Source organism: Ammospiza caudacuta, chromosome 27 (genome assembly GCF_027887145.1).
Source record: "Ammospiza caudacuta isolate bAmmCau1 chromosome 27, bAmmCau1.pri, whole genome shotgun sequence".
In the NCBI taxonomy this organism is placed as follows: domain Eukaryota; kingdom Metazoa; phylum Chordata; class Aves; order Passeriformes; family Passerellidae; genus Ammospiza; species Ammospiza caudacuta.
Window position 1 is genome coordinate 6844887 of NC_080619.1, and position 27597 is coordinate 6872483.

The 27597-nt window shown below is 47.3% G+C and overlaps 1 protein-coding gene across 1 annotated transcript; it reads left to right on the forward strand.

Moving 5' to 3' along the window:
- Nucleotides 1-17975: 17975 nt before the first annotated feature.
- Nucleotides 17976-26091, forward strand: HOXB9 (homeobox B9). Its single transcript, XM_058820463.1, has 2 exons — nucleotides 17976-18378; nucleotides 23092-26091. The coding sequence occupies exons 1-2, from the start codon at nucleotides 17976-17978 to the stop codon at nucleotides 23325-23327; spliced, it is 639 nt and encodes a 212-aa protein (XP_058676446.1). The 3' UTR covers nucleotides 23328-26091.
- The last annotated feature ends 1506 nt before the right edge of the window (nucleotides 26092-27597 follow it).

Genomic DNA, 27597 nt, shown 5'->3' on the forward strand with positions numbered 1-27597 from the left:
ATTGATTTATTATTGGAATTATTGGTGGAATTGTTGGCGGAATTATTGATGGGATTATTGGTAGAACTATTGATTTATTATTGGAATTATTATTGTAATTATTGGCGGCACTATTGATGGGATTATTGGTGGAATTATTTATTTATTCTTTGAATTATTGGTGGAATTATTGATGGAACTGTGGCCATGGCCAGGACTCGGGTAAATCCCTCTCTGCTTGCCAGGGGTGTCAGGAATATCCCGGGTCAGATTTAACCCGGGTCAGGAATATCCCAGGTCGGGAATATCCCAGGTCACACTTCTGAGGCCTCTTGGCCGAGTTTTATTTATTTTCCTGAAGTTCAACAACAGGGCAAAGTTTGATTGTATTTTATTGTAATTTATTCTATTTATCTGGTGTTTTTCTTGTATTTTATTGCATTTTTCTTGTATTATCCTGGGGGGTTTTTATTATTTTTTGTATTTTCCTGTATTTTATTGTATTTTTCTGCATTTCCGGCCCCTCAGGTTTCCATCCTGGCTTTTTCGAGGCTTTTCCATGGAAACGGAGCCGAGTTCTGGCCAAGTTTGTGCCTCCTCCGCTGAACTTTTCAACTCCCCCCAAATTTGCCCTTTTCAACCCAGCCTGAGCGGATTCTGAATTTCCTCCCCCCGTTAATTATTTAATTCACCCTGAGGACAAGCCCCAGGTAAGAACTGGAATTTCTATCTATTAAATATATTAAATAAATTAAATATATATTAATATTTACATAGGAAAAGCCTGAGGCTACTGGCTGGGGGAAGCATTGTCCTTTAAAAAAAATTAATAAATAATTATATTTAATAATATTCTTAAGTATATATTTATTTAATAATAAATATTTTATAATACATTAATATTTAATATATAATATATAAACATATATACTACATAATATATAGTATATAATATATGCTATATACTATGTACAATATACTATATAAAATATAATATATAGTACATAATGTATAATATATTTAGAATAAGAAACATTATTAAATTATTAAATTTTAATGTACTAAATTTTTAAGACAAATATTTAAATAATATTTTATATGCATATAATAAATAGATAATGTCTATATATATAATATTATTTATAATTTTTTTTTCCTCTACATGGGAATTTGGTGAGGTTTTTCCTGAAGGCCTCCTTTGCCTTTAATTCCCCCTTTTCCCATTATTTTATCCCACTTTTCCATTGATTTGGAGGGAGAAAATCACACAACTTTCTCTCATTATTCTTTACACCTAAAAAAATCTCCAAATTTCACTTTTCTCCCCTTTTCTTTAATTGATTTCTATGGTTTTTACCCTTTTCCCTCCCAGTTAAATTCTTCTTTAAATGACTCAAGTTACGCTTCCTTCCAGGGGAGGAGATCCTGAATAATTCTCATTTTTACCCCAAAATTCTCTGGTTTTACCTTGCAAAAACTTCCCCAAATTACCCTGTTTTTCCCCCAGAACTCCCTGCAAAAAACTTCTCCAAATTCTGCTTTTTCCCCTCCAGAACCCTCTGCATTTACTCTACAAAAACTTCTCCAAATTCTCCATTTTTTCCCCAGAACTCCCTGCAAAAACTTCCCCAAAATCTCCTTTCTTCCCCCAGAACTCACTCATTTTACTCTGCAAAAAATTTCCAAATTTCTCCTTTTTTATCCCCTCAGAACTCCTGGCATTTACTCTGCAAAACCTTCTCAAAATTCCCCACTTTTTCCCCAAGAACTCCCTACAAAAACTTCCTCAAATTCTCATTTTTCCCCTCAGAACTCACTTATTTTATTCTGTTAAAAAAAACCACCAAATTTCTCCTTTTTTTTTTTTCCTCAGATCTCCCTTCATTTACTCTGCAAAACCTTCTCAAAATTCTCCATTTTCTCCCCAGAACTCCCTACAAAAAACCTCCCCAAATTCTCCTTTTGCCCCCCAGAACTCACTTACTTTACTCTGCAAAAACTTCACAAAATTCTCCATTTTTTCCCCAGAACTCCCTGCATTTACTCTACAAAAACTTCCCCAAATTCGCTTTCCCCCAACCCCCAGAAAATTTCTCCAAAATCTCCTTTTTCCTCCCCAGAACTCCCTTCATTTACTCTGCAAAATCTTCCCCAAATTCTCCTTTTCTCCCCCAGAGCTCCCTGCTTCAACTCCACCCAAACTCCCCCAAACTCCGAGCATTTCAGACTTGAAAAAATAAAAAAAAAAAACCAACTAAAATGTAAAAAAAAAAAAAACCAAATAATTAAATTTTAATGAGCAACGCCGCTCAATCAGCCTCGTGTAGGAAACGATCTTTCAAACGGCCGAGGCGGGGGAAGAATTTGTGTTTTTCAGCTTTTTATGGCGGCGATAATCGCTTTTTTCTCCCGCTCAAAGGCGTTTTACCGTTTCCTCCGCGCTGTTTGCGGCTCCTGCGGGAGGGAACCGTCCCCGCGATTATTTCCCCCAAAATCCGCGGGGTTTTTATTTCGTTCTCAATGGATCCTTTTGTGCCTTTTGTTCCCCTCCGCTCGCCAAGTTCAGCGCGGATGGTGCCCCACAAAATGGCTGCGAGGGCGCCTTTTGGGGTTGGCTTGGATGATTTTGGGTTTTTTAATTTTTTAGGGGTTTTTAGAATTTTTGAGATTTTTTTAGGGTTTTTAAATGGTTTTTGTTAGGTTTTCTTTAGGGTTTTTTATGATTTTTTGGGGTTTTATTACGGGGTGGGTTTTTTGTTTTATTAGGGTTTTTTAGGGGTTTTTTGGAGTTTTCTTTTAGGGGGTTTTGGGTTTTTTTAAATGGATTTTCTACAGTTTTTTCTGTTTTTCTTAAGGTTTTCTTAAGGTTCAATTAGGGTTTTATTAGGGGGTTTTGGGAGGAGGTTAGGGTTTTTTAGGGTTTTTTAAGGTTTTTTTTAAATGTTTTTCAGAAGCTCTTAAAGGCGTTTTTAAGGGGTTTTTAGGGTTTTTTAAAGAGTTTTTTTAGGTGCTTTGGGGTTTTTTTAGGGTATTATTAGGGGGTTTTTAGGGGTTTTATTCGGGTTGTATTAGGGTTTTATATGGGTTGTATTACAGTTATTTTGGGGTTGTATTAGGGATTTTTTAAAGGTTTTTTTTTTTTTTTAGGGGGCTTTGGGGTTTATTTAGGGGTTTTTAAAGGTTTGTGGTTTTTTTAGGTTTTAGGAGATTTTATGGCGTTTTTGGGGTTTTTTTTGAGGGTTTTTGGGGTTTTCCCGCGGCCGGAGCAGCGCTGCCCTGTGGATTAGGTAGTTTCATGTTGTTGGGCTCGTGCTTTCAAACACAACGACATCCAACTGCCCGGTTCACTCCGGTCACTCCTCGGCGCTGGGGACACCGCCAGCCCCGACTGTCCCCTGTCCTCTCGCTGCCATCCCCGACTGTCCCTTGTCCCCTTTTCCTGTGGCTGCCATCCCCGACTGTCCCTTGTCCCCTTTTCCTGTGGCTGCCAGCCCCGACTGTCCCTGTCCTGGGGCTGCCACCCCTGATTGTCCCCTCTCCTGGGGCTGCCGTCCCCCCTGGTCCCTGTCCTGGGGCTGCCATCCCCGACTGTCCCCTGTCCTCTCACTGCCATCCCCGACTGTTCCTGTCCTGGGGCTGCCATCCCTGATTGTCCCCTGTCCTCTCACTGCCAGCCCCGCTCGTTTCTTCTCCTGGACCTGCCAGCCCCCCTTGTCCCCTGTCCTGTGACTGCCAGCCCCGACTGTCCCTGTCCTATGTCTGCCATCCCCCCTTGTCGCCTCTCCTGGGGCTGCCACCCCTGATTGTCCCCTTCTCCGAGTGCCAGTCCCCCTTGCCCCCTGACCTCTCACTGCCAGCCCCGACTGTCCCCTGTCCTGTGACTGCCAGCCCTGATTGTCCCCTTCTCCGGCCGCCATCCCCTCTTTTCCCTTGTCCTCTCAATGCCATCCCCCCCTTGTCCCTTCTCCTGGACCTGCCAGCCCACCTTGTCCCCTGTCCTGGGGCTGCCAGCCCCTCTTGTCCCCTTCTCCGGGTGCCAGCCCCGATCGTCCCTTGTCCTCTCAGTGCCATCCCCTCTTGTCCCCCCTCCTGCGGCTGCCGGGCCCTGCTGGCACCTCCAGAGGGACTGGGTGCCACTCCTGGGACTCTCCTGTGTCCCTTCCCCTGGGGCCATGTCCCCACCCCAGATCCATGTCCCCACTCGGGCCCGTGTCCCCACTCGGGACTGTCACCCGCCTTCATCCCCGGCCCGGTTCCCCCTTCTCGGGCCCGGGTGTTTGTTCGTCCCGGGTGTTTGTTTGTCCCGGTGTTTGTTTGTCCCGGGTGTTTGTTTGTCCCGGTGTTTGTCCCGGGTGTTTGTCCCGGGTGCTTGTCCCGGTGTTTGTCCCGTGTGTTTGTTTGTCCCGGGTGTTTGTCCCGGGTGTTTGTCCCGGTGTTTGTCCCGGGTGTTTGTTTGTCCCGGGTGTTTGTCCCGGGTGTTTGTCCCGGTGTTTGTCCCGGTGTTTGTTTGTCCCGGTGTTTGTCCCTGAGCGCTGAGCAAGGCCTGCCAGCCCAATGTCCCCTCCTGTCCATGCTCTGTGCCTCACCGGGACTGGAGCCACCGGCTCCGTGTCCCCAGCCCCAGATCCGTGTCCCCACTCTGGCTCCGTGTCCCCCACCCCATATCGGTGTCCCCACCCCATATCGGTGTCCCCACCCCATATCGGTGCCCCCCGCTCGGTGTCCCCAGCCCGGCCCCGTCCCCTTTGCCCCGTCCCCACCCGGGCCAGCCCGGGGTGACATTTCTTTGTTCCGCTCCCGCCCCGGGCTCCCTCCAGGCCCGCCCCGACTCATCAAGCGCTGATTAACGCTCTAATGAGGTTGCGGCGCCTCTCAGAGGCCGAAACCCCGCAAATCCCGCGGGCCGGGCCCAGCGAACGCCTCGGTCCGTGTGTGCCCCATGGAAATCCACCCCAAAAATACCCCCGGCGCCCTAAAGGGATTGATTTGAGGGGCCGCGATCCCGGCTCGGGGTAACGCGTTCGGGGTTCGGGCGGCACAAAGGGGCTGGAGAGCTCTAGGGGTTAATTATTCCCCTTGATAAAATAAGTTTATTAAAATGCCCCCGGTGATTTTTATAGGGACGGGGCTGGGCAGCGAGTCCTGCCCAATTTTCCCATGGAAAAAATGGGATTTAGGTGTTTGGATGTTGAATATTTGGCCCAGGATTTTAGGGACTGAGAAATGATGGCTGGGAGCAGATCTTTAATTTCATCACCTCTAACTCCAGATTCAGCATCCTCAGGGCACGGCCACGAATTTCACCCAAAAAAAAGGATTTTTTAGGTGGCCACCACAGTTTGGCCACATCCTTCTTCCCAGCGTGTTGCACATGGGGATATATTGATTTAAAACGGGGGAAAATCACCCAAACCAAGCAACCAAAGCCCTGAAAGTGTAAAGTTTCAGTGAGAGAGGCGGAGCGCGGGTTTGTGGGGATGCAGTTCCCCCGAGCTGCGGGTGTGTGTGAGTGCGCACGGAACCGGAGCCCGAAATCCGCGATTTTCCCCGCGCCGCCGTTCCCAGCCCTCATAAAACCCAATTTCACAGGCTCCGGGCCAGGCCTGGGAATTGATCTCCCTGCGAGGCTTAAGGAATTCAACTTTGATACCAAACCCAGAGCCTGGCCCGCCATCTGCTGCTGCTTTTCGTGGCCGAGCCTGTTGCTTTATTTTAAATTATTTATTTTTAGTTTAAGCTGGGTTTTTTAACAATTTTCTTCCGCTGCGGCAAGAAACCCAAACCAAACAAACCACGGGCTTGGCTGGGGGTGAGAGCCGGTGTTTAAAAGCGACTCTCGCCCATAAACAAACATTTATAGGAGGGGAAACGCAAACAGCGACAAAGGACCGGGCATTTTTAGGGCTCCCGGTGCCTCAAAGCCCTGAAACGGAAAAGGACAATCTGGGAAAGTTAATGATAAACCCGGGCTCAGAACGGCCCCAAAGCAGCCGCGAGCTGGCCGGCACCGTCTGGGGCCGCTGACCCCGAGCTCAGCAACCGGGAGGGCAGAGATGGGATCAGAACCCCAAAACGGGGTTTGGAGGGGCAGAGATGGGATCAGAACCCCCAAAACGGGGTTTGGAGGGGCAGAGATGGGATCAGAACCCCCAAAACGGGATTGGGATTTGGGGCTCCTTCCCCTGGAAAAAACGAGGGCAGAGATCGGGATCAGAACCCCCAAAACGGAGATTGGAGGGGCAGAGATGGAGATCAGAACCCCCAAAACGGGGTTTGGAGGGGCAGAGATGGGATCAGAACCCTCAAAACGGGATTGGAGGGGCAGAGATGGAGATCAGAACCCCCAAAACGGGGCTTGGAGGGGCAGAGATGGGATCAGAACCCCAAAACGGGGCTTGGAGGAGCAGAGATGGAGATCAGAACCCCCAAAACGGGGTTTGAAGGAGCAGAGATGGGATCAGAAGCACCAAAACGGGATTTGGAGGGGCAGAGATGGGATCAGAAGCCCCAAAACGGGGTTTGGAGGGGCAGAGATGGAGATCAGAACCCCAAAACGGGGTTTGGAGGGGCAGAGATCGGGGTCAGAACCCCCAAAACGGTGTTTGGAGAGACAGAGATGGAGATCAGAACCCCCAAAACGGGGTTTGGAGGGGCAGAGATGGAGATCCGAACCCCCAAAACGGGGTTTGGAGGGACAGAGATCGGGATCAGAACCCTCAAAACGGCGTTTGGAGGGGCAGAGATGGAGATCAGAACGCCCAAAACGAGGTTTGGAGGGCAGAGATGGGATCAGAACCCCCAAAACGGGGTTTCGAGGGGCAGAGATCGGGGTCAGAACCCCCAAAACGGAGATTGGAGGGGCAGAGATCGGGATCAGTCCCCCAAAACGGGCTTTGGAGGGGCAGAGATGGAGATCAGCACGCCAAAACGGGGTTTGGAGGGGCAGAGATGGGGGTCAGAACCCCCAAAACGGGATTTGGAGGGGCAGAGATGGGATCAGAACCCCCAAAACGGGGTTTGGAGGGGCAGAGATGGGATCAGAACCCCCAAAACGGGATTGGGATTTGGGGCTCCTTCCCCTGGAAAAAACGAGGGCAGAGATCGGGATCAGAACCCCCAAAACGGGGTTTGGAGGAGCAGAGATGGGATCAGAACCCCCAAAACGGGATTTGGAGGGGCAGAGATGGGATCAGAACCCCCAAAACGGGATTTGGAGGGGCAGAGATGGGATCAGAACCCCCAAAACGGGGTTTGGAGGGGCAGAGATGGGATCAGAACCCCCAAAACGGGATTGGGATTTGGGGCTCCTTCCCCTGGAAAAAACGAGGGCAGAGATCGGGATCAGAACCCCCAAAACGGAGATTGGAGGGGCAGAGATGGAGATCAGAACCCCCAAAACGGTGTTTGGAGGGGCAGAGATGGGATCAGAACCCCAAAACGGGGTTTGGAGGAGCAGACATGGGATCAGAACCCCAAAACGGGGCTTGGAGGAGGAGAGATGGGATCAGAAGCACCAAAACGGGGTTTGGAGGGGCAGAGATGGGATCAGAAGCACCAAAACGGGGTTTGGAGGGGCAGAGATCGGGGTCAGAACACCAAAACGGGGTTTGGAGGGGCAGAGATGGGATCAGAACCCCCAAAACGGGGTTTGGAGGGGCAGAGATGGAGATCAGAACCCCAAAACGGGGTTTGGAGGGGCAGAGATGGGATCAGAACGCCAAAACGGGGTTTGGAGGAACAGAGATGGAGATCAGAACCCCAAAACGGGTTTTGGAGGGACAGATATCGGGGTCAGAACCCCCAAAACGGGGTTTGGAGGGGCAGAGATCGGGGTCAGAACCCCCAAAACGGGGTTTGGAGGGGCAGAGATGGGGGTCAGAACCCCCAAAACGGGGTTTGGAGGGGCAGAGATCGGGATCATAACCCCAAAACGGGGTTTGGAGGGCAGAGATCGGGGTCAGAACCCCCAAAACGGGGTTGGGAAGGACAGAGATCGGGGTCAGAACCCCCAAAACGGGGTTTGGAGGGGCAGAGATGGGATCAGAACCCCCAAAACGGGGTTTGGAGGGGCAGAGATGGAGATCAGAACCCCAAAACGAGGTTTGGAGGGGCAGAGATGGGATCAGAACCCCCAAAACGGGGTTTGGAGGGGCAGAGATCGGGATCAGAACCCCCAAAACGGGATTTGGAGGGGCAGAGATGGGATCAGAACCCCCAAAACGGGGTTTGGAGGGGCAGAGATGGGATCAGAACCCCCAAAACGGGATTGGGATTTGGGGCTCCTTCCCCTGGAAAAAACGAGGGCAGAGATCGGGATCAGAACCCCCAAAACGGAGATTGGAGGGGCAGAGATGGAGATCAGAACCCCCAAAACGGTGTTTGGAGGGGCAGAGATGGGATCAGAACCCCAAAACGGGGTTTGGAGGAGCAGAGATCGGGGTCAGAACCCCAAAACGGGGCTTGGAGGAGCAGAGATGGGATCAGAAGCACCAAAACGGGGTTTGGAGGGGCAGAGATGGGATCAGAAGCACCAAAACGGGGTTTGGAGGGGCAGAGATCGGGGTCAGAACACCAAAACGGGGTTTGGAGGGGCAGAGATGGGATAAGAACCCCCAAAACGGGGTTTGGAGGGGCAGAGATGGAGATCAGAACCCCAAAACGGGGTTTGGAGGGGCAGAGATGGGATCAGAACCCCAAAACGGGGTTTGGAGGAGCAGACATGGGATCAGAACCCCAAAACGGGGCTTGGAGGAGCAGAGATGGGATCAGAAGCACCAAAACGGGGTTTGGAGGGGCAGAGATGGGATCAGAAGCACCAAAACGGGGTTTGGAGGGGCAGAGATCGGGGTCAGAACACCAAAACGGGGTTTGGAGGGGCAGAGATGGGATCAGAACCCCCAAAACGGGGTTTGGAGGGGCAGAGATGGAGATCAGAACCCCAAAACGGGGTTTGGAGGGGCAGAGATGGGATCAGAACGCCAAAACGGGGTTTGGAGGAACAGAGATGGAGATCAGAACCCCAAAACGGGTTTTGGAGGGACAGATATCGGGGTCAGAACCCCCAAAACGGGGTTTGGAGGGGCAGAGATCGGGGTCAGAACCCCCAAAACGGGGTTTGGAGGGGCAGAGATGGGGGTCAGAACCCCCAAAACGGGGTTTGGAGGGGCAGAGATCGGGATCAGAACCCCCAAAACGGGGTTTGGAGGGGCAGAGATCGGGGTCAGAACCCCCAAAACGGGGTTGGGAAGGACAGAGATCGGGGTCAGAACCCCCAAAACGGGGTTTGGAGGGGCAGAGATGGGATCAGAACCCCAAAACGGGGTTTGGAGGGGCAGAGATGGAGATCAGAACCCCAAAACGAGGTTTGGAGGGGCAGAGATGGGATCAGAACCCCCAAAACGGGGTTTGGAGGGCAGAGATCGGGGTCAGAACCCCCAAAACGGGGTTGGGAAGGACAGAGATCGGGATCAGAACCCCCAAAACGGCGTTTGGAGGGGTAGAGATCAGGATCAGAACCCCCAAAACGGGGTTTGAGGTTTGGGGCTCCTTCCCATGGAAAAACCGAGGGAATAGATCGTGATCAGCACCCCCAAAGCAGAGTTTGGCGTTTGGGATTTGGGGTTTGGGGCTCCTTCCCATGGAAAAACCGAGAGAAGAGATCGTGATCAGTCCCCCAAAGCGGAGTTTGGGGTTTGGGATTTGGGGTTTGGGGTTTGGGGCTCCTTCCCCCGCAAAGCCGAGTTTGAGGCGGGCAGGGCGGCAGCGCTCGGGTTTTGCCGTTTTCCCCATAAAAACCCCCCAAAACCGGAGCTTTCCTGGAGCGGGGTGAGGGCGCTGCGGGATTCTCCTCCGGCCGCGCCGCTCTGCGCTCGCCCACGAGGGAAAACCGCGGCTTTAAATCAGCGTTTGCCCCCCCAAATCCCGCTCCTGCCACAGCTCAGCCCGGCTGGATCTCCCCCACCCGCGACCGGGGTTTGATTTGGCTTAAAATTAATTGGGGGAAGCGGGGGGAGCCCATCCCAAAGGAAGAAATTCCATTTTTTATTTGGGGTTTTTTAATTTGGGAACGATTCCAGCCCCGCTGCTGTACCTGTGCCTGCCGTGTCCCCTCCTGCAGGGCAGCGACACTTTTGTTGTCACCCGAGCGGGACATTCCCTCCCTTCCTCCCCGCCTCAAATTTTGGGGCTTTTTGGGGGGTTTTGGAAAGTTATCCCAATTACAGCCCAAAGCAGAGCCAGCAGAATCCCCTAAACGCGAGCTGGATTAAGGGTTTGGGGTTCTTTGGGGGTTTTTTGGGGATTTTTGGGGTTGTTTTGGAGAGCTATCCCAGTTACACTGCTGGGACTCCAAAGCAGAGCCAGCGGGGTTTTTTGGGGATTTTTTGGGCTTTTTTAGGGGTATCTCAATCACACTGCGGGCACCCCAAGGCAGAGCCAGAGGAATCCCCTAAATGCAAGTTTGATGAAAGTTTTGGGGTTTTTGGGGTTTTTTTGAGGGTTGTCCCAATTACACCACCAGGACCCCAAGGCAGAGCCTAAAAGCGAGTTGGACAATGGTTGTGGGATTTTTTGGGGCTTTTTAGGGTTTTTTGGGTTTTTTTTTGAGGGCTATCCCAGTTACACCATGGACACCCCAAAGCAGAACCAGCAGAATCCCCTAAACGCAATTTGGAGGATAGTTCTGGGGTTTTGGGGCTTTTTGGGTTATTTTTGAGGGTTATCCCAATTACACCGCAGGCAGCCCAAAGCAGAACCAGCAGAATCTGTTAAACGCGAGCTGCACGATGGTTTTGGGTGTTTTTGGGGTTTTTTTGAGGGGTATCCCAATCACACCGTGGGCAGAGCCTAAAGGCGAGTTGGACAATGGTTCTGGGGGAGTTTTGGGGGGTTTTTTTGAGCTTTTTAGGTTTTTATTTTGTTTTATTTTGTTTTTTGAGGGTAATCCCAGTTACACCGCCGGCACCTCAAAGCAGAGCCGGCAGAATTTGCTAAACGCGACCTGGACGACGGTTTTGGGGTATTTTGGGAGGTTTTTTTTAGCAGAATCCCCGTTCACACCCCAAAGCAGAGCCCAGCAGCTCTCGGGGTGCAAAATTCACCACAGGAATTCCCTGGAAGCCGAAGAGGGCCCGGAACGGGGTCCCGAACAACAAACCCCAATTTATTTCCCTTTTTCCCTTTCCCAAACTGACCCACGCTCCAACGATCCCGACTTTATTTCCCTTTATCCCTTTTTCCCTTTTTCCCCTTTTGCCCTTTTCCCTTCCCAAACTCACACACAATCCAACAATCCCGACTTTATTTCCCTTTTTCCCTTTTCCCCTTTTTCCCTTTTCCCCTTTTTCCCCTTTTCCCTTCCCAAACTCACACACAATCCAACAATCCCGACTTTATTTCCCTTTTTCCCTTTTCCCCTTCCCAAACTCACTCACGCTCCCGTTTCCCACAACGCCGATCCCGAGCGTTTTATGAACTGCCGAGCTCACAAACCTCATTTAAAATCGCTTTTTTTTTTAGGTTTTTTTCCCCTTTTTTTTTCCAGCCAGGGTAAACTTTGGCTCCTTGGGCGGTTGCCCGCATGTGCGAGTTGTTTTTGCTTCTCCTCGGAGCAGGAATTTCCCCCTCCCTCCTTGTCCCTCCTTTAACAGCCCGCAGCATTCAGGCCCGGCACAGGAAATGGCCAAGGTAGATCCCGCCGCCTTTTAGGCCACAAAAACTCATTTCGGGCTTTTTTTTCCCCCAAATTTTTACCCTTTCAGGAGGGAATTTCGCGTGCTGGGGAGGGGGAACCCCTGACTGAATTTTCCTTCAAAGCCTCTCACATGCCTTAAAGTATTATTCATTAATTATGGTGGGGTTTTAATTCTGTTTTCTGACCCTTAAAAGCCAAAAAAAACCCCCAAAATAATATTCCTTTTTTTGTGATATCGGCCTTATTATAATTACAATATTGGAATGTTTAATTTAATTTAAAATAAACGCTTTGAGGCTGAGTTATCAGGGATTTATCTCCACAGACGTGAAGTTCACCCTCAGTTTAATCCTCCCTTATCAGCTCCCAAAGCCAAACCGGCACAGGAAAAACCCTGAAATCGCTCAGGTGGGCTAAAATCCTGAGAAATCCCCCCAAAACCCCAAAATTTGGGGTTTTTCCCCCGCCCTGAAGCGCAGCCGGGACAAAACCCCAAATCTCCTCCGGAGCTCAGAGGCGAAACCAGCTGGAAGTCTCCAGATTTAATAAAAAATAACAAAAAAAAACCCTTTAAAAGTGGTTTAAAGGCGTTTCCAGGAAGAACCAGCTGCGATTGCTCCTTCCTTAAGCCAAAGGTTATAAATTAATGAAAGGCACGGGCCGAAAATGGGAATATTTCGGGAATATTTTGGGAAATGCCAATCTGACTGCGAGGAGGGGATTTGGGAGTTGGGAATTTCTGGGCAAAATGTTCCTTCTGTCCGAGAGAGAGAATTGAAATGAGAGAAAGAAAATTGAGATCAGAGAAAGAGAATTGGAATGAGTGAAAGAGAACTGAAATGAGAGAGAGAGAATTGAAATGAGAGAGAGAGAATTGAAATGAGAGATTTGAGAACAGAGAGAGAGAGAATTGAAATGAGAGAAAGAGAACTGAAATGAGAAAAAGAGAATTGAAATGAGAGAGAACTGAAATCAGAGAGAGAGAGAATTCAAATGACAGAAAAAGAATTTAAATCAGAGAAAGAGAATTGAAATGAGAAAAAGAGAATTGAGATCAGAGCCCGGCCCCAGAATATTCCGAATTTTCCCTCCCAGCCCAACCCGCCCTGCGCTGACCCAGCAAAGCCCAGCAGAAATTTCCTCTCCGAAATTTAAATTTTTTTAAAAAACTTTTCCCTCCCGCACATCGCACTCACATCCCCACAATCAATCCCATTTCCAAACTCGCCTTTCCCGCCTCGTTTCTCCCCCAAAATTCCGACTTTTCCGCGCCGCTCCTCGGGTTTCCCTTCTCCAGTTCTTGCTTTTGTTTTGCGAGCAGAAGAGTTTCCAGTTTCATTTCTGATGGGTTTTAATGGGGGATTTCAAATCCAGGTCTCCAAGCCAGCGTTCGCCTCCAGAAAAGGTTAAAAAAGAGATTAAAGGGTAAAAAAATATTAAAAATATTAAAAATTAACTCCTGAAGGCGCGGAAAAAACGAGAGTAAATGGATTTTCGGGGTTTTCTTGCGATGTTTGGAGATTTCCGTGCCCAGGGATGGAAAACCCGCTCGGTTTCTCTCTCCAGGCTGCTGAGGATCCTCCTGGTTGGAATTTATTCACTCTCGCACGCTGCCACGAGCAGCTTTATTTACAGGAGCCGCGCCGGGAGGGATTTATTACTATTATTATTATTATTATTTATTTTTGCCTTGCCGGGAAGGTATTTATTACAGGTGAGGCAGGCCGAGCGCAGAACAGGTGTTCGCCTTCACTTCAGCCCCAATAATTCCATTTTCCTCGCATTTAACGCCAGCCCGGCCGTTCATCCGTCAGCTGCACAAACACCGTCGAGCTCCAGCCTTAAATCTGATTTTATTTTTAGGTTTCACAGCTTTTGAGGATTTCCCCCGAATCTCTTTGCGGAATTGTCTGGTTTGATTATATAATAATAATAATAATAGTAATAATAATAATAATAATAATAATTTCTGAGGGGTAATAAAGGCGAGCAGTGTGACAGCGCGAGCCGCCCGCTCGTATTTCACCGCGGGGCTCTCCCTGCCCACGGCTCCTCGGATGGCTTCAAAAAAGAAATAAATTTAAAATAAATAAATAAATAAATAAAAATAAATTTTAAAAATCAGGTAGGAACGCGAAAAGTTGGGAAAATCAGGGATTGGCCCCGGAGGGGAGGGAGAGGCGGATTTGGGGATTAATTAATAATTAATTATTGTTGCTTTGGAATGATCCCCTGGAAATGAGGGGGGACCTCACGGGTCACTCACCTGGGGACATTCACCTTCGGCTGGGCCCCGAAGTGTCCCCAAATTGTTCACAAAGTGTCCCCCAAGTGTCCCAAAAATTTCCCCACAGTGTCCCCAAAGTGTCCCCATTGTCCCAAAGTGTCCCCAAATTGGACCCAAAATATCCCAAATTGTTCCCAAAGTGTCCCCAGAATGTCCCAAAGTGTCACCAAACTGTCCCCCGAATGACTCAGAGTGTCCCCAAATTGTCCCCAAATTGTTCCCAAAGTATCACCAAACTGCCCCCGAAGTGTCCCCAAAGTGTCCTCAAAATGTCCCCAAAGTGCCCAGAAAGTGTCCCCACAGTGTCCCCAAATTTTCCCCCAAGTATCTCGAGTGTCCCCAGAATGTCCCAAAGTGTCCCCAAATTGTCCCCAGAATGTCCCAAAGTGTCCCCAAATTTCCCCTCGGATCCCGCGGCCGGAGCTGCCAAAACTGAGATTAACCCCAAATTTCGGCCGTCCCTCCCCTCGCCCCGGATTCATTTCAGTTTTTAACCAAAATCGCCTCTTTTAGGGGAAATCTGGGCAGGGGAAAAGCTCAGCTTTGGGGTGGGGGCTTTCATCACCTTCACCTTCATCATCATCATCATCATCATCATCACCATCGCCACCTCCCGCATCAGTGAAACACCGCAGGCACTCAGCTCGCTCCGAGGGGCTGGAAAAGGCCAAAATGCGAATTTTCCCTCATTTTAGTGCCTGTGCCGGTTATTCCGGGCCTGGAAATGAAATTTTCCGTGATTTATTCTCCGAAATGAAAATTTCCGTGATTTATCCTCAGAAATGAAGATTTCTGTGATTTATCCTGGCTGGAAAAGGCCAAAATGCGAATTTTCCCTCATTTTTGTGTCTGAGCTTGTTATTCCGGGCCTGGAAATGAAGATTTCCATGATTTATCCTCAGAAATGAAGATTTCCGTGATTTATCCTCAGAAATGAAAATTTCTGTGGTTTATTCTGGTGGAAAATCTCGCCCGGCCGTGGGGTGAGAGGGGAATGGATTAATGAGGCAAATTGAGCCCAAATCCAGGAAAATCACTTTTTAAAAAAATTTATTTTCATTTTATTTTCCCCGGGGTCATGGGCAGCACCTTTCCCTTCAACGAGGCCGCAGAACCCCTGGAAATAAATGGAATTTTCCTCAGGGTTTGGGAGCATTGGGGAGTGAAAAAACCACTCCAAAATCTCAGGTTTGGGGGAAAAAATGGGGAAAAAATGAGGGGAATTGAGCCCGACTGTTATGGCCCAAATCCAGGAAAATCACTTTTTATTTTATTTTTATTTTATTTCATTTTCCCCGGACCATGACAGCACTTTGCTTTCACACAACATTTACGAGGCCGCAGAACCCCTGGAAATAAATCGATTTATCCTCAGGAGCTGGGAGCAGCAGAGAGCAAATAAAACACTCCAAAATCTCAGGTTTTGGGGAAAAAAATTGAAAAATTGAGAGGCAAATCGAGCCTGACTGTTACCACCCAAATCGAGGCAAATCACTTTTTATTTTATTTTTATTTTATTTTATTTTATTTTCCTTAGATCGAGGGCAGCACCTTTCCCTTCACCCAACATTTACGAGGCCGCAGAACCCCTGGAAATAAATCGATTTATTGAGGATTTAGGAGCACTGGGGAGTTAAAAAGCACCCAGAAATTTCAGATTTTGGCGGAAAAAATATAAAATAAATGAGCGAGGCGGGGGTGCCGTTGGCCACGCAGCGTGGGCACGGGGTCCCTTTATTTTTTTCCTTTTTTTTTTTCCTTTTTCCCCCCTTTTTTTTCCTCTTTCCCGGGCAATAAAGCCGCGGCTATAAAAATCAAAGCGGGCCAATGTAAGTTCTATGAAACTCTGGCAGCAGCTCGAGTTTGGGGCACTCCGGAACAAAGCTCTGCCTTTTACTGGCCTCGTAAACTTCGGGCAAAGCTTCTGAATTTCAGCCCTGCCGAGGGGAATTATCCCGGCTTTTGTCCGGCCCCGGCGATATTCTCAATTTTTACATTTATTTCTAAGGAAATCCCACAGCGCCGAGCCCGAGGAAGGCGCTGGGGCTGCTTTAAATTGAAATATTTGAGATTTTATTAATGGAAATATTCGGATTTTTTTTTTTTTTTTTTTTTTTTGCGGCGTGTTGAGCATCCCTGCTCCCGTGCCGGACGGTTCATTGTTTATAATTATTTATAATTATTTATAATTATTTATAATTATTTATGATTATTAATAGTTATTTATATCGCATTACTCAGTGCTCCGGGCGCTCCCCAAAAACGCGAATTTTGGTTTTGCTCCCCAAAAATGGGAATTTTTGCGGGTTTTTATGTGGATGTGTGACCATAAAGAAATCGCGGCCGGGAGGGGGGTGGGGGCTGTTTGTGTTTATTCCTTATTTTATTTTATTTTATATTTTATTTTATTTCAATTTATTTTATTTTATTTTATTTTTACTTTATTTTATTTTATTTTTATTTTATTTTATTTTATTTTATTTTATTTTATTTTATTTTATTTTATTTTATTTCATTTTATTTTAATTCATTTTATTTATTTTTATTTTTTTTCCCCGCGATTCTGCCGTGCAGAAATGAAGAAACGCCTTTTATCCCCAATTCCCCCGCCGTCCTTATTAAAGGCAGAGCCGGCGCATCAGCACCATCCCTTCAACACAAAAAAAAAAATAAAAAATAAATTCAAAACTCCCCAGTCCCACCCCTCCTTTGCTTGCGGACCCCTCCCCGCCCGATCCGGCAGCAAAACCCGCGCCGGGTGGGGAGGGGGCAAAGCGGAAACACCCAAATATTCGCGCTGAGAGCCGCTGCGGTGCTTTTGATCATTTGGAATTTTTTATTTCTCTTTGGTCGCGGGCGTTGGGCAGCGCGGGCACGGAGCGCTCCGGGCGCGGCGCGGAGCGCGGGGGCGCTGACAGCGAGCGCGGCCCCCGCGGCCCCGGTGATTTACGCGCCCCCGACGCTTTATCAGGCCCGGGCAGGAAACTTGGAGCGATCATTGCGGCCCCGCAGCCCCGCGGAACCGCCCGCGCCGCCAACCGGGGCCGGCCGCGCTCCTTCCGAGCGCAGAACCCTGATTTAAATTTATTTTCACTTTTTTTCATCTTTTATTTTTCATTTTTGTAAATATACTTTAATTTTTTTCAATTTTCTTTCATTTTTTCCCATTTTCTTTCTTTTTTTTTTCAATTTTCTTTCTTTTATTTTTTCAATTCCCTTTCCTTTTTTTTCCAATTTTGTTTATTTTTTTTTCAATTTGCTTTCTTTTTTATTTTTCAATTTTATGGTTTGTTTTTTTTTAATTTTATGCCTTTTTTTTATTTTAGGCTTTCTTTTCCTTTAATTCTAGAGTCTGTTTCTTTTTAATTCAGGGCCTGTGTGGTGGGGGGTTTTGTTTGTTTGTTTGTTTTTTGTTGTTTTTTTTTTTTAATTTTATGGTTTCTTTTCTTTTAATTTTCGGGTCTGTTTTGGTTTTTAATTTTAGGGCTTCTTTAAATTTTCGGATTTGTTTCTTTTAATTTTAGGGTTTCTTTCCTTTTAATCTTCGGGTTTGTTTCTTTTAATTTTAGGGTCTATTTTTTTTTTAATATTGGGGTTTCTTTTCTTTTAATTTCAGTGCTTCTTTTCTTCTAACTTTATGGTTTCTTGTCTTTTAATTTTATGGGGTTTTTTTCTTATAATTTTATGCTGTCTTTTCTTTTAATTTTATGGTTTCTTTCCTTATAATTTTATGCTGTCTTTTCTTTTAATGTTATGCTTTCTTTTCTTTCCATTTTATGCTTTCTTTCCTTTTAATTTCGTGCTTTTTTTTCCTTTCAATTTTATGCTTTCTTTTCTTTTAATTTTATGTTTTATTTCCTTTTAATTCTAGGAGCTTAATTTTAATTTTAGGGGAATTTTTTTTTACATACATATATTCAATTTTAAGGAGGTTTTTTTTTTTTTTTTTTTTTTTCCCTACTTTTTTGTCCCCAATTTCAAATTTTCCCCGAGCGCCGCCCCGTACGATGCCTCACCATGTCCATCTCTGGCACCCTCAGCAATTACTATGTCGACTCCATCATAAGCCACGAGGGCGGCGATTCCCCCTCCCCTAAATTCGCCCCCGCGCCGTTCGCGGCCCCCCGAGCCCCGGGCGAGCCCCTCGAGTTCCCCTCGTGCAGTTTCCAGCCCAAAGCGGCGCCGTTCGGGCCCTCCTGGGCCGCCCCCGCCGCCTTCCCCGCGTTCCTCCCGCAGCCCTGGCTGGAGCCCGGGCCCGGTCCGGCCAAAGCCGAGCTGAGCCGGGCTCCGGACGGGCCCAAGGGCGGCTTCGGCCCGGAGCAGCCGCGGGACGCGCTGGGCATCGCCCCCGACCCGCGGCGGGGCTTCGAGGACCATAAACCCGGCGGAGGAAGCGAGGACAAAGACGGCCGAGATCAAAGTGAGTGATAAAAGTGAGGAAGCGGCGCAATAAAAATGAAAATAAAAAGGGGGTGACGGTAATGGGGAAGGGGGGGGGGGAAAGTTGAAAATCGGGGCTTGGGGAGGGAGGGAGGGGAAGGGGAGGGGCAGGGATGGGGGAGAGGGGCGAGGAAATGGAAATAAAATCGGGATTTTGGGGCTGGGCCCGGAGCGCGAGTGCGGAGAGGAGAGAGCGCGGGAGGGACTGAGGCGCACAGAGGAGGAAAACGGCAGGAAAACGGCAAGAAAATGCGGGAAAACGCAGGAAAACGGCAGGAAAACGCAGAAAAACGGCAGGAAAACGCAGAAAAACGCAGAAAACGGCAGGAAAATACAGGAAAGCCCAGGAAAACGGCAGGAAAACCCAGGAAAAGGGAGGAAAACGGGAGAAAAACCCAGGGAAAGGGAGGAAAATGGAGGAAAGCGGAGGAAAACGGGAGGAAATTACGCGGTGGCGGGCGGAGGGGCAGCGCGGAAACGCCGCGGGGTGGAAAGAGAGAGGAAAGAGGGGGAAAGTGGGGAGAAAAGAAAAAATTACGGGAAAAAGTTCAACAGGGGAAGGGCGGAAACTGCGAGGGGTGGAAAGAGAGAGGAAAGGGGCGAAAAGGGGAAAAAGAGGAAAAATTGATGGGAAAAGTTCAGCGGGGAAAGCGCGGAAACACCGCGGGGGAGGACAGTCAGGAAAAGGGGGGGAAAAAAGGGAAAAAAGGGGGAAAATCGCCGGGAAAAGTTCACTAGGGGGGAAACGCGGAAACTCCGCGGGGAAGGGAAGCGAGAGAGAAAAAGGGAGGAAAGATAAAAAGGGAGAAAAAAAGGAAAAATCTCCGGGACAAAGTTCACCGGGAGGGAAGCGCGGAAACGCCGCGGGGGCGGAAAGTGAGGGAGAAAAAAAGGGGGAAAAGGGGAAAAAAGAGGAAAAATGGCTGGGAAAATGTTCACGGCGGAGGTTCCGCGCTGCTTTTGCCGGCGCTGCCTCCCGACCGCGGAGTTTATTTATCTGCGCCGTTAATTGTTTGTTTATTAGCGGGGATGAATATTTCAGAGCCGCGCTCCTTCCCTGCCTTAAAAAAACCCAAAATACAACCGGAGAAGGAGGGAGGGGGCGTTGGAGTTAATTAGCTTTTATATCAGCTTTTATATCGCTTTTATATCGCTTTTATATCGCTTTTATATCGGGTTTTATATCAGTTTTATATCTGCTTTATATCTGCTTTTATTTGTAATTTCGCCAGATTGGGGACACGCTGAAACTCCAGGCCGGGCCTTTTTCCCGCTTGAAATATGGATTTAAAATAATCCTAATAATCGGCCCGGGGGGTGGTTAATGCTATTAATAATATTAGTATTGTTATTTTTAATGATAGTATTTGTGTTGGAGGGAGGGAGCGGCAGCGGTGTCACCTCCTGCTGGCGCCTGGTTCTGCTCCAAGGTGACCCCGGACTGGTTTCACCCTCTCAGGAAAGATTTTTCCATTAAAAAACGGATTTTTTCCATAAAAAAACCCCATTTTTTTCCATAAAAACCCGATTTTTCCATAAAAAACCCGGATTTTTTTCCATCAAACAACCGATTTTTTCTATAAAAAAGTGGATTTTTCCATTTTTAAAAAATGGGGTTTATTCCACTAAAATCCCGATTTTTTCCGCAAAACCCCGAATTTTTCCAGCCTGGCAAAGCAGCAGCGCCCGGCGGGTGGAAATTCCCATTTTTTCCTCCCTTTAAATGAACTTTTTCCCATTAAAACCGCGGAATTTTCTCTCCCCCCTCGCCATTTCCTCTTGCAGCGCGTTCAGGTGGCGCTTTTTTCTTGTTGCTGTTGTTTTTAAATTTACTTTTAATTTATTTTCCCTTTCCCCTCTCAATGAACTCGCCCAGAAGAAAAGTTCTTTTCTATTGTGCTGGGCAGGGATCCAGAACAAACCCAAACCGATCGCGCCAAACAAAACCCCCGAAAATGGAACATTTTGTCCCAAAATAATCGCTCTCAAAGCCGCTCTGCTTTCCGTGCGGTTTTTTTGCTTTCAATAATAATTAAATTTCTTGCTGGCGTTCAGGGCTGTTTTGCAGCCAGTCCTGATTCCGATTTTCCCATTTTCCCCCTTTTTGTTGTTGTTGTTTCTCCCTAATGAATCCCTGCCTGGAAGCTGTTAATTTATTTTACTGGATTTTGGAGAAAAAAACCCCAAAAATAAAAGAGGTGCCAGGACCTCTCCCCATTCCCTTTCCTGCCCGGGGATTTGTGAGCAAATAAAATAAAAATCCATTTGAACGACCCCAAAATGCCCCGAACCCGCCGGGCTGGAGCGCGGCCATTAGAGGATGGCGGGCAGGATTAACAATATCAATTATTAACAGCTTTCCTCCTCTTTAATTATTAATTCTGCATATTGGCTCCAGTCAATTCCGGGGAGGAAACAGCCCTGCAAACTCGGAAGGGGCAGGACTCGCCCGAGAAGGTTCAGGGGTTGATATTTTATATATTTTTTTAATTGGAAATATCCAATAAATTGGATTTTTGGCGCGTTTGGGGGTGTTTGGGGTGGCCCAGGAATTTCTGTGCGGGATTTTGGCTCCAGCCGCGATTCTGGGGCGGAAAAGGGAATAAAAGGGGAATTTGTGCCGTGGCCGGAGCCCCGCGCGTCCCTCCCTCCCCGTCACCGATGTTTGCACGTGATTAGCGAAAATCCCAATATTTACCCTAAAACCACTTCGCTTTCGGGTGCGATTTTCGCCACCTTGGCCGCTGACAGCAGGGCGGGTTCGGCTCCCAAAATTTCGCGTGTCTCTCCCCTCCCTCCATGGAAAAAATGCCCCAAATATCTCCAAAAATGGAATTTTTTATTTCCACCATTCCCACGCAGCTTCTCCCACCCGCCAGCGTGACGGGAGGGAAGCTTTTATTTATTCCTAATTTTAATTAATTTTAAAATTTAATTTATTTATTTTATAATATTATTTCTTTATTTACTTACGTGTCTTCATTTTAAATTGCATTTCTTTTACAAATCCATTTATTTTATTCTAAATGTTACTTATTTTTCTTTATTTACAGTGTTATATAATTAAAAGATAACTGCAATTTTTGTAAAAAATATTTATTTATTTATTTATTTAATCTTATTTTTATTTTTATTTATTTGTATTTTTGGCTGCGTTTCCAGCCCTGCCAATGTCACTGGCTGGGAATGACGCTGTCCAGACCTGTGGCAGCCAGAGAGGGATTTTGGGGCCAGATTGCACCAAAAACTTAATTTAAAAAAGTTAAAATTGCCAGGATTTGTTCAGGAAAAGCCCCTCCAGGTCTTCCCTCCCTGCTTGGTGGGGCTGGGGGATCAAATCCTGGGGAAAATGGGGAGAAAATGGAAATTTTGGGGTTGGTTTGTTTGTGTGGAATGCGGGGGCTGGGGTGGGACCCCAAAACCCCACAGAAATTCACCCAAAACCCCCGGGGAAATGAACCCAAAACCTGGAGAAAAGAAATTAAAACCCCGGGGTGCACCCAAAACCCACAGAAATTCACCCAAAAACCCCTAGACAGGGACCCCACAACCCTCGAGGTGCACCCAAAACCTGCAGAACTTCCCCCAAAACTCACAAAAATTCACCCAAAACCATCTGGTATGAACCCAAAAAGTCACAGAAATTCACCCCAAACCCCTCGGGGTTCACCCCAAATTTGGGGTGCGGGGACCATGCCCGTCCCTCAACTCCCGTGCCCCCAATCCCAGCCCTGGCTTCAGCAGCACTGGAATTTTTGGGGTTTTTTTGGGGTTTTTAAAAGGGTTCTTTCTGAATTTTCTAGGGGTTTTATTGGGGCCTTGGGGTTGGGTTTTTAGTTGTTTATTTTTTGTTGGTGGCTTTGTTTTTATTTTTGTTTTCTTTAGGCTTTGGTTTAGTTCTGTTTGCTTTTAGTTTTGGATTTGGTGTTTTGTTTTCTTGGTTTGTGTGGTTTTTGTTGGTTTGGTTTGGTTTGGTTTGGTTTCATTAGTTTTAGTTTTGGTGTTTGATTTTTTTTGTTTGATTGGGGTTTGGTTAGGTTGGGTTGGTTGGTTTGGTTTCATTGGTTTGGTATTGTTGGCTTGGTTTGGTTGGTTTTGTTTTGTTTTGTTTTCGGGTTTGGTTGGTTTGGTTTGGTTTGGTTTGGTTTGGTTGGGTTAGGTTGGGTTGGGTTGGGTTGGGTTGGGTTTTGTTTTGTTTTTGGGTTTGGTTTGGTTGTGTTTGGTTGGTTGGGTTGGTTGGTTTGGTTTGGTTTCATTGGTTTGGTTGGTTTGGTTTGGTTGGGTTAGGTTGGGTTTGGTTTTGTTTGGTTTAGTTGGCTTTGGTTTAGTTTGGTTTTTGGTTTTTTTTCTTTTTTTGTTTGGTTAGGTTTGGTTTGGGTTGGTTTGGTTGGTTTTTGTTTTGTTTTTTGGTTTGGTTTGGTTTGATTTGGGTTGGCTTGGTTTTTGTTTTGTTGTTTGGTTTGGTTTGGTTTGGTTTGGTTGGGTTGGGTTGGGTTTGGGTTGGGTTGGGTTTGGTTGGTTTTGTTTTGTTTAGTTGAGTTTGGTTTAGTTGGTTTTGGTTGGGTCATTCATTGTCCCCCCACCACCACTCACCTCCCCTTTAAAAAACACCCAAAAAACCCCTTAAAAACCCACCAAAACTCTGATTTCTCCCATTTCCCCCCATTTTTATTTTAAAATCCCCCTTTTCCAGCCAACCCCGCCGCCAGCTGGCTGCAGGCGCGCTCGTCGCGCAAGAAGCGCTGCCCGTACAGCAAATTCCAGACGCTGGAGCTGGAGAAGGAGTTCCTGTTCAACATGTACCTGAGCCGCGAGCGGCGGCACGAGGTGGCGCGGCTGCTCAACCTCAGCGAGCGCCAGGTCAAGATCTGGTTCCAGAACCGCCGCATGAAGATGAAGAAGATGAACAAGGAGCAGGGCAAGGAGTGACGGGACACAGGGGCAGAGTTCACAGGACTCAGAGATTTTCTCCAAACTGCCCCAAAAGCGGCGGCGGAAACTCCCCCAGTCTGTTGTTCCAGATGAAATTTTATTTTCCTCTTTAAAAAAATCTCTTTTCGTGTTTTGGAGCAACTCAGCCCAAAGCGTGGCTCCTTTCGGGGTAAGGAGTGATGGGAGAGGCAGCGCTCCTAAATCTCAGCGTTTTTCGTCAAACTGCCCCAAAAGCAGCACCGGATCCTCCCCCAGTCTGTTGTTCCAGCGGAAATTTTGGTTATTTTCATTTTTCAAAATCTCTTCTCTTCTGGAGGTAACTCAGCCCAAAGTGCGGCTCCTTTCGGGGTAAAGAGTGACGGGACAGGCAGAGCTCACAAAACTCAGTAGTTTTCGTCAAACTGCCCCAAAACTGCCGAATCCTCCCCCAGTCTGTTGCTCCAGCTGAAATTTCATTTTACTCTTTAAAAAATCTCTTTTTTGTCTTTTGGAGCAACTCAGCCCAAAGCGCGGCTCCTTTCGGTGCAAGGAGTGAGAGGACAGAGGCAGCGGCCCCAAATCTCAGCGTTTTCCTCCAAACCGCCCCAAAAGCTGCGCTGGATCCTCCCCCAGTCTGTTGTTCCAGCTGAAATTCTGATTATTTTCCTCTTTAAAAATCTTTTTTTGGGGTTCAACGCGCCCCAAAGCGCGGCTCCTTTTGGGGAAAATGAATGAGGAGGGTAAGGAGTGACGGGACGGGCAGCACCGTCAAAACTCAGAGTTTCCCTCCAAACTACCCCAAAAGCAGCCCTGGATCCTCCTCCAGTCTGTTGTTCCAGCTGAAATTTTATTTTACTTTTTAAAAAAATCTCTTTTTCGTCTTTTGGAGCGACTCAGCCCAAAATGTGGTGCAAAGAGGGAGCAGGGCAAGGAGTGACGGGACACAGAGGCAGCGCCATCAAAACTCAGAGATTTTCTCCAAACTGCCCCAAAAGCGGCGCCGGATCCTCCCCCCAGACCCAGCTTCACCGTTCCAGCTGAATTTTTCATTATTTTAAATATTTAAATCTCTTTCGCCTTCTGGAGGTAACTCAGCCCAAAGCGCGGCTCCTTTTGGGGGCAAAGAGTGAGAGAGCGGCAAAAGAGAGGAGAAAGCGGCAGCGGCCCCAAATCTCAGCGTTTTTCGTCAAACTGCCCCAAAAGCGGCGCCGGATCCTCCCCCGCGCCGTTCCAGCTGAAATTTTAGTTATTTTCCTTTTTAAAAGTCTGTTTTTGCTTCATCTCAAAGCGCTTTTTGGGGGAGAGGAGCGAGCAGGGCAAGGAGTGACGGGACACAGAGGCAGCGGCCCCAAACTCAGCGTTTTTCTCCAAACCGCCCCAAAAGCGGTGCCAGATCCTCCCCCAGTCCCAGCTCGGCTGTTCCAGCTGAAATTTTGGTTATTTTCCTCTTTTAAAAAATCTCTTTTCGTGTTTTGGCACAACAAAGCGCGGCTCCTTTTGGGGCGAGGAGTGACAGGAGAGGCAGCGGCCCCAAATCTCAGCGTTTTTCTCCAAACCGCCCCAAAAGCAGCGCTGGACCCTTCCCTCACTCCCAGCTCCGCCGTTCCAGCTGAAATTTTGGTTATTTTAAATTTTTAAATATTTTTTTCTTCTTCTGGTGCAACTCAGCCCAAAGCTGGGCTCCTTTTTGGCGTTCATTTCCCTTCCCTTGTTTCCTTTTTGGGGTTCCTTTCTCTTTCCTTGTTTCTTTTTGGGATTCCTTTCTTTTCCCTTCTTTCCTTTTTGCCTTTTCTCCCCCTTTTTCCCCCTCCCCACTGTCGGATCAACTTTTCCCCTTTTTAATTTAATTTTCCCCCCGAAAACTCAAAAAAAACCCCGATCCCAACCCGGCCACCCCATAACCTCCCCGTTATTTTCTCTTTTTCTCCCCAAAATTTTGGGTTTTTTCCCCCAAACGCTCCCAGACGCTCTGGAGGTGGCCGAGCCCCCAGACGCTTTAATTAAACCCCTGCACCACAGACACATTCATTAAGGCTGCCTTTAATTACACCCCACAAATCATTTCCAGCCCCAGCCCGGACAGCCCCAATTTGGGGTCCCCCCCATTTTTTATTCCCCTTTATATTTCAATTTTTCAATCTCAGTTTGCCATGAAAAATTCGAATTGTTCGAATTATTTGGCACAATTTGGATTCCGGCCGCGCTTTTGGAGGAAACTGGGACTCGGAGGAGAAGTTTTTTTGGGGGCAGAATCGCCTGGATTTGGGTTTTTTTGTGCAAAAAAAAAAAAAAAAGAGTAAAAAGAGAAGAGAGAGAAAGGGGGGAGCATGGGGCCCTGTAAATTATTGAGAAGAAAAAGAAAAGGGTGGAAGAACCCCCCGCCAACTTCCCCCCGAACTTTTTAGAGAGGAGGAAAAACGGGATTTTCTAGTTTAAAAATAAAAAAAAAAAATTAAAAAAGAAGCAAAAAAAAAAAAAAAAACCCACAAAAAATGGAAAATAAATAAACTACCTTAGTGGAGCTTTCAGGGAGGGCCCGGCCGCTGGTAGCGCTCGGTATTTATAATTTATTGAGGAATTTTGGACTTTTTCCTGGAGCTGCTGCAGAGATAAAAGCGCCAAGCCCAGCCCGGATTTATTTTAAATTCTGATTTTTGGATACTTGAACGCGCCGGGCTCGGGGGATTTTGGGTCGCTTCCAGCGCGGATTTCCCGAGGTTTCCTCCATCCTCATCCTCATCCTCACCCCGAGGCTGCAGCGCGGATCCAGGCCGGGGCTTGGGGTTGTTTTTGTCTCTTTTTGGGGCGATTTTGGGGTTCGGGAGGGCTGGGAGGGCAGGGGGGGTTTAGTTCAGCTCGGTTCCGTGTGGGTGTTTGTGACCCGTGTTCGTGCTCGTGTTCCTGTCCGTGCTGTGCATTCTCATTCCTATTTTTAATATTTTTATTTTTCAATTTAAAACAGACAAACAAACAAACAAACAAACAAACAAAGTTTTTCGAAGAGTTCAGCGTTGGTAGTGGCTGTAAAAAAAAAAAAGAAAATTTTTTTTTAAAAAATGGAAATAAACTTCTCCAGTTTGGTCCGTGCGCGGAATTCGGACTTTGAGGCTTTTGAGGGGCTCCGGGATGGGCACAGGGGGGTGAAAAAAGCACAGAAAAGTCAAATTTTTTCCTGCAGTTTATCAGGAGGAACCAGCCCAAATCTGTTTCCAGGGAAAGTTTTATCAGCGGGGCCGCTCTGGGCGGCAGCGATAGCGAAATTCCGCGGATTTGCAGTTTTTTAACCGCTCCTGCTCTTTTTTCTGGTTTTTTTTTTCTTTTTTTTTTCTGTTTTTTTTTTTCCTATTTTTTCCTCCCCCTCCCTCCGCGATCCCGAGATAAAACCCGAGGAGCTGTGCTGAAATTTCCGCCGCTCCAAACCCGCTCAAAAAACCCCAAAAAAACCCCCAAAAACCCCAAAAAAACCCCAAATTATCTCCCCCATCGGAGCGAAACCAGAGCTGAAAGGTTCGAGAGAATCCCCCCGAAATTCGTTTCATTTTCGGGGTTCACATTTTGGGTTTTTCTCGCGCAAAACTTTCCAGCCCGAAGCTGCTCCCGAGTTTAACCCTTGTGCTGCCGGAGGGAGTTCAGCTCCACCCAAACTTCGCTCTGGGTTTAAAAATTGAGCTGAAAAAAATTCAAATTTTGAGGCGTTTTAGCAGGGAGATTTCTCTAAATGCTGATTTATTAAAAAAAAAACAAAAAAACAAAAAAAACCCAAAACGCGATGAAATGGATTAAAACGGGTGGGAAACGCTGTTTGAGCTGAATTTGCCAGCTCGGTTCGGTTCTCCCCGAACCCCTCGCGTCCCCAGCGGAGCCCGGATTTGCCCAAATCCTCCTCAATTTTCATTTCCCACGAGTTCCTCGATGTTTCGGCCGCCGGGGTTTAGGAGCGGATTTTTCTCACTTTTCCTTAGAGTTGTGCTAAAGAGCAGATATTTTTAAGATGACGACGATGAGGTTCTTTGAGAATAGAGTGGGAGATGTTAGCTGATTTTAATAGGAAAAAATCTTTAAAAAAAAAAAAAAAAAGATAAAATAAAGAAAAAAAATCCAGAAAATGTTGTAAAATTTTTGTTTTCTGTAGCATCGGCCCGGATGTATTTTCCAGAGATGTTTTAATGCTCCAGAATAAAAATCGATTTTAGAACAACGAGCAGTGCTCTGTCTTTGTGTTCCTCCCCCCAAATCCCGCAATTATTCCCGCCTTGGTTTTTCCTCCTTTTTTTGGGGTTCAGATTCC

Excerpts from the sequence above, each read along its gene's own strand:
- HOXB9 (XM_058820463.1), top strand. The coding sequence starts at position 17,976 with ATGTCCATCTCTGGCACCCTCAGCAATTACTATGTCGACTCCATCATA. Across the intron at positions 18,379-23,091 it reads CAAAGACGGCCGAGATCAAA|CCAACCCCGCCGCCAGCTGG; the intron begins GTGAGTGATAAA and ends CCCCTTTTCCAG.